At 52.3% G+C, this 12,409-nt stretch overlaps 1 protein-coding gene across 1 annotated transcript in view; it reads right to left on the reverse strand.

Annotated features, from left to right (window-relative positions):
* Positions 1-10,628, reverse strand: part of B3GLCT (beta 3-glucosyltransferase) — a 116,963-nt gene extending 106,335 nt beyond the window's left edge. Inside the window, exon 1 of the mRNA XM_058670898.1 lies at positions 10,434-10,628. Within this exon, the coding sequence (XP_058526881.1) occupies positions 10,434-10,506 (73 nt within the window). The 5' untranslated portion in view covers positions 10,507-10,628. The remainder of the gene's footprint in view (positions 1-10,433) is intronic.
* Between the last annotated feature and the right edge of the window lie 1,781 nt (positions 10,629-12,409).

Consider the following 12,409-nt stretch of genomic DNA (forward strand, 5'->3'; position numbering starts at 1 on the left):
GCTGTGCAAAGCCAGACTCTAGAGTTGCCAAGGCGAAGGCAGAGAGAGAGCGAGAAGCAACTCTTAAAAAGCCCAAGCCGTTTCCCTAAGCCAGCCCCATCAGAGACTCCACTGTCCTACCTCCCCAGCGGCCTTCCTACCGCTTTGCCGCACATGAGGATTCTGTTGTGTGTGTGCTTGTTCCCTGCCTTTATCTCTATACTAAGCTGGGGGAAGAACCCACCAACACTTCCTGCCCCAATTGCTCTCTATCCCTAACGCACACAAGGATCTCCAGCTTAGAACTGCCTCTTCCAGGAAGCACCGTGATTTTTCTCTTTTTAATGGTTTCAGAGACAACACCTAGTAACCAGGGTAGACTTTCACCTCACTCTTCTGTATGGCCACTGTCTACACGTCAACCCGACAGGCCCCTGGCCCTGAGCCTGTAGACCACAGGGAAGGAAAGGTGTCTTTATTTGGTACTGATTCTCAAAATGACAAACTTGTCACCTCTATCAAAGTAAGCAGCAAATTGTATTTGACAATGCAACGGTTTCAAGTAGGAATCACAGAAAAGGAAGACATCACCAACAAGCACATGAATTTCCCAAATCCTGCTTGTCATCATCAAGACATCATTCTTTATTCAGACAAGATTTAAACTACATCCCAGTTCTGTCCAAAAATACACAGATCTAGAGTTAAAATATCCCTTACAAAAAAAAGCCCTCATTTTCTCGCCATCACTCTGCTATGAAATTAAAAATTTCTTTCTCCCATGATAGATTTCAATTATGTAATATCTAAGAAATGCACCAGCTACTCTCAGTCACAAGAGATCTCCATCAGATGCATATTTTTAAGTGTCAGTTGGTTTCATCTTTAGTTTTCCATAATTTAAATCAAACAAAGGAAATCATTAAAGAATCAAATGTGTTTTCAAGGCATAGAATATTCTACACGACTAATAAATCCAATCTTAAAATAATAATTCATTTGCAGGATTCCTACAGGCAAAATCCAAGCTTTATGGAAATGAAGGTGAAACGGTGCAAACAAATGAGGAGAGCAAGAACACTGAGAAGGTGAAATAACAAGCTGATGGCTATCTCCAACAACCACAACCAGGTGCCCAACACAGCCAGGCCTGAGGGTCGGCAGTTCAGAAAACCCTCCAAGAGCAGGCATTACATACGGCACAGTGCGTTAGACCACCGCCTGGGATGCCAACGTCACACACTGCAGTGCCTGAGTTCCAGCTTCATAGCCAACTCCAGCTTCCTACTAACTCATACCCTGGGAGGTGGCAATACATGTTTCAAGTACTTAGGTCCCTGCCACTCAAGTGGGATACTTGGAGTTCCTGGGTCCTGGCTATTGCAGGCAGGGACAGCCAGCCTTTCTGTGAAGGTAAATCCACCATCCGCACACTTGCAGACAGGGGTGGGGGGATGGGGGGGTGGAGGGGTGGGAAGCAGTTTCAGTAGCCCTGGGGCACTCTGGCTAAACTAGGAAGTGGAGCACCTGTCACTCCACTCCTGGCTGATGACAGGAGCAGCCTGTGTGGTGACTAAGAATTAAAAGGCTTACTATGTGAGATGCTCTGATCACAGGATCTAGGGCAGACCGTGTGTTCCAAGAGGTCAGCAGCTACTGTCACGATGACAATTAATCCCGATGTTTTTTCCACAGCAAGAGACAGTCGGTATGTGCCAAGTACTACGCCAGAGGCCAGGAAACTGAACATAACCAGGCAGCTCCCACACGGCTCAGGGGCTCACCGCAGACAGGCCAGAGTGCACAAGCTGTGGTCAGATGGGAGTCCCAGGGGGTCTGGAAGGTGGGGACATCCTGCAGGGGTTGGGAAAGGCTGCCAGGAAGGGAAGTCTGAAGTGAGCCCTGCGAATTACCAGGAAGGGCCAGCAGCAGGGACAGTGTTGTATAATCAAAGGCCTTCTGACATTCCTGGCTGGCCAGGGCAGGGCCACCTGCGGGGAGAGGGTGGAGTGATGAGGCAGGCTCCCTGGGGGGAGGAGGCATGATGGGACTCAACAGGAGGCTTTAAGTGATGGGCACTACCAAAGGAAGGGGACTGGTGCTGGAGGAGGCTGCTTTTTTGCGACAGCTAAAAACACTTTTCTGGCTGATTTCTGAGGTTGAGTGTGGAGTGGCTACGGGGGGGGGGGGGGGGCGCGGGGAGGGACAAAAAGGAGTGAGGCAAGAGGACCGGGGGCCGCCCCTGCAGAGCAGTGGTGGCACGGCAGGATGTGGGGTGGCAGGGACTGACTGCAAGCTTTAAGTCACATCCCACAGGTGAGGGGGAGCCCAGGGGGTGGGTGTCAGGGGCTGGTTCCTGCTGGGAGCTGAGTGATGAAGGGTCTAAGCAGGGTCAGTGAGAGGTGTGAGAACCAAGGAGAGGAGCGGAGGCATGGGAACGTGCCACTGGGCTCCAGACACCCTGAGCCATACAAGCAGGAACATCAAAGGCAGCCGACTCCCTGAGGAGCCCTGCTGGGGGAAGTAAGAACAGACTGCACACGCCCACCCAGAGACAGAGCCTGAAGCCAAGGACCAGGGCAGCAGAACCCCAACATTGCAAGGACAAAAATGCAAAGCAGAGGAACACTTCAGTGTCACCTTTTGCAAGGCATGGTTCCGCTGAGCAGCACAGCGCAGCATAGCACAGCAAGCTGTACCATCCAGGCACCCTGCTGCATGGCCAGGGGGTGGCATAGCACACGCTTAGGCACAGCCTGGACTCAGACCACCTGGGCTCCTGACCTCAGTGGTTAACCTCAGACAGCTGCCCCCAGCCCTCAGAGCCTCTGCTCTTCTCCCTAAATGAGGCGAGAAATACAGTTGGAGTTATATACACTCAAAAGCAGCACTCATCGGTAGGTACATGTTCCAGGAAGCATGTCAACAGGCAATTCCACAGTTAAGCACACATCACGGGGGTTACCAGGATGTCCACAAACCAAGACAGCCCCTGTATCACTAGGTGACATTATCCACAGCACCCATCACATACGCAATCTGCTATGGATTGAATGGTCATTACACACCAACTGACAGTAAGTACAAGTACGTTCAGGTTAAGAGCAGTTTTGGCCCAGGCTAGGAGCTTATGTGCCAAAATCTTAGGAGAAGACATCTGCTATGCCCAAGAAGAAGCTGGTGCAACCATCTACCAAAGCAAAATTGGGCAATATCAGGGACCAGCACTGTGGCACAGCACATTAATCCGCCACCTGCAACATCAGTATTCTATAACAATCATCAGTTCGAGTCCCAGCTGCTCCACTTCCAATTCAGTTCCCCGCTAATGCCCCTGAGAAAGCAGAAGTTAACAGCCCAAGGGCTTGAGCCCCTCCCGTCCATATAGAAGATCCAGATGGAGTTTCAGGCTCTTGTCTTCAAAATGGCCTATCCCCAACTGCTGCACTCCCATTTGGGAAGTGAACCAGCAGACAAAAGATCTGTCTGTCCCTCTCTCTCTCTCTAACTCTGCCTTTCAAATAAATTGTTCAAAAATTTGGCAAATGAGGCCAAGGTCCCCCGTTTTCACAGTTCCATGGTTGTATACGAACAAAGTGATTCAGGTGCCCCTCACGATGACTCAATGGCTAAATTCTCATCTTGCAAATGCTGGCATCCAATATGTGTGTTGGTTTATGTCCTGGCTGCTGCACTTCCCATCCAGCTCCCTGCTTGTGGCCTGGAAAAGCAGCAGAGGATGGCCCAAAGCTTTCGGACCCTGCACCTGCAAGGGAGACCCAGAAGAAGCTCCTGGCTTCTTTGTGGCTTCGAATGGGCTCAGCTCCAGCTGTTGTGGCTATCTGGGGAGGGAACCAGCGGATAGAAGCGTTTTCTCTCTGTCTCTCCTTTCTATAGATCTGTCTTTCCAAGAAAAGCAAATTTTTTTAAGTGATTCAGTCACTGAGAGAAGTACACAGGAGGGCATCCAGGCCTCCTGGATGCACGACAGCAGTGAGCGCAGAGACCTGTTCCTCCTTGGGCCAACTTCCCACCTGAACTTGATCTTGCTCCATCTACACACACTTCCTGTTCTGTCAATGACATCAATGGGAAAGTGGGGTTGGCATATAGCTTGTTCTTTACTTAGTAATCAATTTGCTAGGACCCTCTAAGGGCTAGAAGGTAAAAATAGTCACAGGCAGGGTATTAAATGGCGAGTAAAAATCACATATATGTAGGAGGGAAAAAAGATCATTTGTACTTTAACTCATGTCTCATTTACCCAAGTCACTCAAGGACGTAAAAACCAGAAAGACCCAACTCAGAGTTTTGGGGGAGAGATTCAAAACCCCATAGCCTGAGTCATAGAAAAGCTCAGAGAAGTCCCCAAATCATGCAGCCTGGCCCAGCACACACTGCACAGGAACACAGGGCAAGCATGCATGTGTGAGAAACGAACACACATTATATAATTCCTTTAAATTGCAAGTGTAGCAGTGACCAGTTACTTATCAGGCTGACTTCATGAAAGTGTAACTGATGGCAGCCATGCTGAGGCATAGTGGATGAGGCCACCACCTTTCGTGCCAGTTCCAGCCCTAGCTGCTCCACTTCCTATCCAGCTCCCTGCTAATGTGCCTGACAGAATAACAGAAGACGGTCCAAGTACTTGTGCTACTGCACCAACATGGGACATCAAGGTGGAGTTTCTGATTCCTGGCTTTGACCTGGCCCAACAGCCCCAGTCATTACGCTCATTTGGGAAGTGAGCCAGTACATAGAAGGTCGGTCTCTCTCTCCCTCTCCACCACGTGGCTCTCTGTAACTCTGTTTTTCAAGTAAACAAACAAACAAACTGCAATTGATGACTAGCTTCTGGGTATTTCACAGATTATAAAAATGTTTAGTGGTACCCATCCTTGCCACTCAGCCCCTGGCATACACAATGTGAGCCATTCTGAGCCTTTATAATTTCCTTGTGTGCCATCCAAAAACTTTCGCTCTAATAACCGTCTGCTCTGGTGTTTAAAACACACGCTCCACAGATTATGGTCCCTCCTGCAGCATTTGACAACCTGCCAAATGAGGCAGGTACCAGAAAAACGCTTCGAGCTTGAGTTGTGAGGTTTCCATGGTCCCTTTCCAAGCAGACAAAACACCTGACTAATGAACGCTGGGCCTCAGTTCCAAGCCCTGCTCTCTCCACAACAACTCCTCGTGGCCTTGTAAAGACAGAGCAACCATCAGTCACCTCTGCATTCTACAGATGTTCATCATAACCACCCAATCACAGCACTTGTTCATACCAGGCCTCCCGTGGCCAGGTGGGGCTCCCACCCCTGACAGCACGGCCAGTGCACCACCTAGAAGCCTTGCTAAGATTACAAACCCACAGGCCTCATTTCACATGCTCTGCCCAGAACAATCCAGAGCTGGAACCTGGGCATAAGCATTCTAACAGAGGCTCCTTTAACACCCTACACTGACCCTACGCACACACACTGCGACAGCCAGCCAGACAGGATCCACCTCCAGGGAACAGAACAGGACTATTCTTACAACAGGTACCACCACGGACACTCCTTCACTTCATCCACTCCACACCGATCCCCAAGGATCTGAAGAAGCTAAATTCACCCTGATGTGTACAGGACCTCGAGCTTCCTGCGGGAATCAATGATGTAAACTAAAACACATCACCTCACCATCATAAAATATTTTCTTAGGTATGAAAATAAGTCATATCCCCAGGAGGACATGGCATTGCTCTAGCTGAGATACATTCAAATCTTACTTGACAATACTTGCATTCGGTTTTGTCTGTTCAAACCCTGCAGCTTTGCATTATACTGATAAACGCTGCTCGCTTTTATAAAACCTCCTGTACACAGAGAGGTTGAGAAAAAGGTCAAATGAAATAATTCTGTCAATTATAGTTCCCTTATTTAAGGGGAAAGAAAACACAAGACAGGTCCCAACACAGTGGCTCTATGGCTAAATCCTCACCTTGAACACGCCGGGATCCCATAAGGGCACCAGTTCACATCCCAACTGCTCCACTTCCCATCCAGCTCCCTGATTGTGGCCTGGGAAAGCAGTCAAGGATGGCCCAAAGCCTTGGGACCCTGCACCCACATGGGAGACCTGGAGGAAGATTCTGACTTCGATTAGGATCAGCTCAGCTCTGGCCATTGCGAGCATTTGGGGGGTAAAACAGGAGATGGAAGATCTTTCTGTCTCTCCTTCTTTCCGTAAATATCATCTGCCTTTCTAATAAAAATACATCTTAAAACAAACAAACAAAAAAACCCTATGCAAACTGTGTCCTAGTATAATCACCCCCGAAACCCACTCCACTAAATGGGACCTCTCCTCCAAGCTCTGAGACCCGAACACCTAACCTCACCTCTGCCACGATCCCTGAAGGTCAGCCATGCTCCACACTCCACATATTCCAAACTGAACTGCTCTTCGTCTCCCACCGGATGAGGGTCATAAGTTGGCATGACATCAGGGGCTGTCCATCAGGGTGTTTTCCACTTATGACCCTCACCTGGTCATCCTGAACAGCAGGGGTCAGAAGAGACCAGTGCAGACTTGGGGGACCACAAGAAGGACTGCCAGAGTGACCCCGGTGGGAGATGATTAGAACTCCACAATCCAGTGACTGGCTGGGAACAATGGGCTGAAAGAAAGGGTGGGTGCAGATGAGAGATGCGCTGTGTGCTGTTGACACACAGGCACTGGTAGAGAAGTGCCAGATCCCAGAAAAGACTTCTTTAAAGATTCATTTGTTTCCTCTGGGTGTGGCTTAGCGACCAGCACCTGGAACTTGGGGTGGGAAGGGCGATCCTCAATCACTACCAGGTCTGATAAAGCTCCAACAGGCTCCAACACCCTTCCCTTTTCACAACCAGGGTGGGGTGAACTGGAGACACTCCTGCCTACGGTTCCTCACCAAGATTCTGCAGAAGGTCAGAGAAAGATCATACACAGAGCCGCCAAAGCACAGAACACGCAGATGCCCTGAGCAGGACTGCAACCCTGGGAAGTCTGCTTGCTGACTTGCTCTACAACTCATCCACCAACAGCCCACCCCCAACCCTTTCCGCTCCAAATGAAAGCAACCATTAGGACACGCTCAAATACTGGGTCAAGAATGTCTCCAAGGAAGTGACGCAAAGGGTGAGAACATCTTTCTACACCTCCCCACATCCCTGACCATGACTGGTGGACACAGTCAAACTCCGGACCAAGGCCATGATCATGAGCCCAATTCAAGGGTTCTGCACTCCCCAGCTGACAAAGAACCTGTCCTAAAGATTAAAATCTCAGGCCCAGCATGGTAGCCTAGCAGCTGAAGTCCTCGCCTTGAACGCGCCAGGATCCCATATGGGCGCCGGTTCTAACCAAGGCAGCCCCACTTCGCATCCAGCTCCCTGTTTTTGACCTGGAAAAGCAGTCGAGGACAGCCCAAAGCCTCTGGGACGCTGCACCCATATGGGAGACCCAGAAGAGCTCTTGGCTCCTGGCTCCGGATTGGCTCAGCACTGGCCATAGTAGTCACTTGGGCAGTGAATCATCAGATGGAAGAACTTCCTCTCTGTCTCTCCTCCTCTCTGTATATCTGACTTCGCAATTAAAAAAAATTTTTTTTAAAGATTAACATCTCTGCTGGTAACATTTGCACACTGCTTAAGAAATAGAGAAGGTTTCAAAAATCAAACATTAAAAAAAAAATACCACCTCAGAATTAAGTCTGACGGTCTTAAAATTTCTGACTCATTGCAATGAAAAAAATCTGAGCAAACCTTGGCTCAGAATGAAAAATCATCCATGATTCTGGCAGGTGCCGAGACATGCAATTTTGGCTCACACACAGAGGAGACAGGGATGTGAAAGATAAAAGCTAATACCTATTATTTTGCCATCGGTTCAGATCAGCTTCTTCGCAGGTGTTCAATGAGGAGGAAGTTCAGCTGTTTTGAGGCTCACGCAACACAATTGTGGAAACAGGTGGCCCAGGGCTGGCACTGTGCTCCTCCTGGCACACAGGCTGCTTCTGTCTTCCCAATCTACCATCCTCACAACTGACCCCATCTTCAAGGTCACCTCACCATCACAAGATGGCCACAGAGCTCCAGTCATTGCACATAATGAAGCCAAAAGACCTGCACTCCAACTGCATGAGCACGTGTGAGTAGCCTTCCCACGAGGTCCTCACAAACCATCGGGCAGATAACCCACCGCCTTCCCGACACCACTGAGCAATGGTGCCACACCATTCCCCCACCCTTCCCCGGGGAGCCCATTACACAAGCTCTCAGACAAAAAGAAAACGGACAGGGACAAGGCTATGGGGTAGGGACAGGCTGTTAGCAGCCTCTGCGATGACACAGCCAGTGCCTTAAAAACTGTACAAGATGGCAATGCCTTCGGTTTTATATGCACAAGGTGGAGGCCAGCCCTTGAGCCAGAGCTAAGGAAGCGGAGACCAATCTTTAGAACTCAGGCTGCTGTGGATTTTGTCCCATACATGCATTTGGGTTTCAAATAAATTTCCTATATTGACTTTTTTCTCAAAACTGAAATCAATGTTATCATTCATGAGGAGACTCTAGGCCGTCAGCCCAGGCTGACGGGCAAACACGGCAGGTATTTTTAAACCTTCAGGACTAGCCGCACGCCTGTCGGTCTTTTTCCCAGGAAGGCCATAAAGGCTGGAAGAGGGGCTGCGTCTCTGAGGCCCCCTTCCCTAACACCACAGCAAGCAAAACTCAGTAAAAAGCACTCCTGATTCACTTCTGATCCTGCGCGGATAACAGCCAGCTGTCGTTTCCCACCCACGAAGGCCGGATCACAAAGCCCGAATGCCTCCCAGGACAATTAAATGCATTTTGCGCCTTATTTATTATGCTTATCTGACAACTTCACCAGGCTAATAAGCATCTCTAAAAACGTGTTGACATCGTAGTTCCACTAATGTCCTTCCGTGCAGTACCAAATGTGAGTAGCACAAATATTTCCTTCCCAGGAGCGAGACAGATCCCACAGCAGTAGTGATGTGCATTTGCTCCTCCTATATATTGCACATGACATACAAATATTATATGCCCAGTGCGGCACTGTGAAGATGCAAGCAGAAAGCCAGTTTCAGCTACCACCCACCCATTCAGTTATCTGCAAACCTTCCAGGCAACCAGCCAGCTGACACAGGCAGGGTCAACTTCCCAAAACCCCAGGCTCCAGGTCTTTGCCCAGAGTGGCCACGTAGCCATGCCTCTTTCCCCACAAAGCCACTGCTCCCCAGGAACCACGACAGCCTTCCCTGCCCAAGCTACCCCCATAATCTTAAATTACATTATTCACTAGACATGTGCACAATTCATTAATCGCCCTCAATTTCCCCTCCCGGACTGAGCGTCCAGGGAAATGCCAGGGGGTAGGCACAAAAGGCACAGACTGCACCCCCCTCCCCCCCCCTTCTTCACAGAGCTGAGGTCCAAACAAAAACGGACCGTCCGGGCTGAGGCGGCGCACGACGCCACATCTCTTCTCAAACGGCACCACTCTGCCATTTCTAAAACGTCTGGAATCACCGCCTTTCCCCAACCGGGGCTGGAGACACAAGGAAGTAGAAGAGAGGACTAACTCCTCACGGTCGGAAAAGGAAAGGGTTTCTCGCCCAAGCCTTCAAACTTGAACAAACCTCATCCAGAGAGCCAACCACAAGGCTCCGGCTTGGGTGTCTTTGTAACTTTGACCGCGTTTCGCGAGGTAGTGGGGAGATGCCCTTGTGAGGAGAACGGAAGGGAGAAGGAGCGAGCTTCGTTTGTCAGCGGGAGAGCTGGCAGGCGCCGTTTTCGGACCTGCCAGTTTGGCAGGGAGGACACCGGAGCGCTCCCCACCGCGTCCCCCCAACAGCCACGTCTGCTGGCGGGGGGCCGCGCCGGGCACCGCGGTCCTCCCTCGCCGGAGCAATGCGAGCCGGGGCCGGTGCCAAGCGGGCAGCGAGCGGGGAGGACGCGAGCGGGCCGGGGGTCCCTGCGCCCGGGGAGGCGGAGAGGGGCGACCCGGGCGAGCGCGGAGCGCGCGGGCGCAGCGCGGGCGGAAGGCGGGACCGCCGCACGGCCCCTTTCAAAGTTTCTCTCAGTTGCACAGTTCCTCCCGCTTCCTGTGGGGGCTGGCCGCTGCGCCCTCGCCGCCCAGCCGCCCGCTGCCGGCGGAAGGAGGCGGAGAGGCGCTAGTCCCGGGCAGCGCGCGGGCCGAAGGGGCCGGCCGGGGACGCCTCGGGGGTCCCACCTGGGCGCCGCGAGAGGGCGCTGCCGCCGGCACGGCGCGGCAAGGACCGGAACCGGACGGCGGGACCGCGAGAGCCGGGCCGTCCCGCGCCTCCCCGCGCCCCGGGGACTGAGCCCGCGAAGCCCACGCCGCGCCCGTGCGCGCCCCGGGGGGAGCCGCCCGCTACTTACCCACGGAGCAGGTGAGGAGCGCCAGCAGCGCAGGAAGCGCAAGGCGGCGGGCGCGGCGGGCGGGCGGCTGCATGCCGCCGGCGGGGGGCTGCGCACCCTAGCGGGGCGCGGGCACGGACACGCGCCGGGAGCCGAGCTGCGCCGCCGCCCTGCCGCCGCGCCTGACCCTGCTCCGCCGGCTCCCCTCCTCCCCGCGCCGGCTGCGCCGCGCCACGCCGCGCCCTCTGGCGGCCGGGAGCGGGAGCGGGAGCGCACGCCGGGCTCGGGGCTGCGGCCGGGGTCCGGCCCGACGGGCGGCGGCTCCGCCGGGACGTGGGCATCCTGGCCGGCGTCCGTCCTCCGCTTCCCCCGGCCGGTGGTCTCCACGCCCTGCTGTCCGCTCCTGAGGGTCTCCCTTCATGCGCTCCCAGCTTACTCCCGCTGCGCCCCTGGCCGCAGGGGGTCCCCTATCCCCAGAGTAAAGGGGGGGGAACCATTTTTGCTTCGCTGCTGCTGCTGTACCATCCACTAGTTTGAAAAAATTTTAAAAAGAGCAGTAATTCCTCTATTGTTGGCAGTAATTCCTCTATCATTTGACGTTGATGAAGGTGTTTTTAATCAGCTTCACTAATTTACCTCTTTAAATGGAATGTGGCCAATCACTTCAGCCTAGAATTTTCCTTGGAATAGATGTTTGTGGAAAGGTAATTGGGTATCTGTGTAATTTTAAGCCGTTGCCATCATGAGAGACGGAAAGCATAATTTTATTCAAAACGTAGGATAAGAAGTACTCAAGTGGGAGGGTGGGGCAGTGGAGTGATGTGGGAGGCCCCGTGGGAGACCCTGCAGTCCCCACCGGCCTGTGTAGCCTGGTGGTGCTGGGAGCGGGCTGGCCCCGGTGTGTTGAGTCGCGGAAGGAGCAAAAAGCAATCACAGACAAACTTGTTGAACCTCTGTAAGGGTTCAGGGCCAGTGGCGGGTTCCTGGCTAGTTTTTTGAATCTCAGTGGCATGCAGCTGTGGGATGCCTCAGACAGCTCCTCCAGTACCAGTGTCTGACAACCTTCACGTGGTTATCCGTTGCATGTGGACTCATGCCAGCTGCCAGGTGTACAAGTAGGGTGTTGGGGAGAGAGAAGTGGGTGCTGAGTCAGTGTATGCCAGCCTGAGCCTTATAACCCTCCATGCCTTCGGGAGACACTGTCTCCCTCTGCTTTGTACTGGCTTCTTGGAATCCGGAGCTAAGTTATTTTGTGTCAGGAGAGAGCAGGCAGCCCCATGATGACACACCTCAGGCTCCCGGATCCTCCTCCGTTTCCAGCTATGGTCCAGCTTTCTTCTGGTCGAGCCCCTGGGAGGTGGAAGGTTCAGCTCTTGTGATCGGGTCCCCGTCACACAGGGGACAGGCATGGCAGGCATTTGAGATCTGTCTCTGGGTCTTAAATAGAATGTTAAACAGTCCTTTCGGGTCATCCATTTCATGCGAATGCACCGTTTTCTTCCACTCAGCCAAAGCTGCAACTCCAAGTCATGCCACTTTGATAGGAGGGAAAGGAAATGTAGACATCTTTTTACTTCCTTTTTTAAAAATATGTACGTGTTTATTTTGAAGGCAGAATTAGAGAGATCTTCCATCTGCTGGTTCACTTCCCAAGTGGTTGCAACAGCCCGGTCATGGCCAAGCCAAAGCCAGGGTCGGGAACTCCATCTGGTTCACCTGTATGGGTGGCAGGGGCCCAGGGCCTGCGGTCAGCTCCACTGCCTTCTCAGGGGCAGCAGCATAAAGCTGTATGAGAAGCGGAGCGGCCACCACTCTGCTGTGGGAAGCCAGTGTCAAAAGCAACGCATAAACCCACTGTGACAGCACCTTCAGGTCATTCCTGAGTGAAGATTTTTTAAGGTGTGCTTGACAGCGTTGATCTCTTTGACACTTGTTGGAAAACTCCTAAAACATACCTGCCAATTGAAAGTTACAGATTGCTTCCAATTTCAGAACTG

The sequence above is a fragment of the Ochotona princeps genome, chromosome 12 (genome assembly GCF_030435755.1).
Source record: "Ochotona princeps isolate mOchPri1 chromosome 12, mOchPri1.hap1, whole genome shotgun sequence".
NCBI lineage: Eukaryota > Metazoa > Chordata > Mammalia > Lagomorpha > Ochotonidae > Ochotona > Ochotona princeps.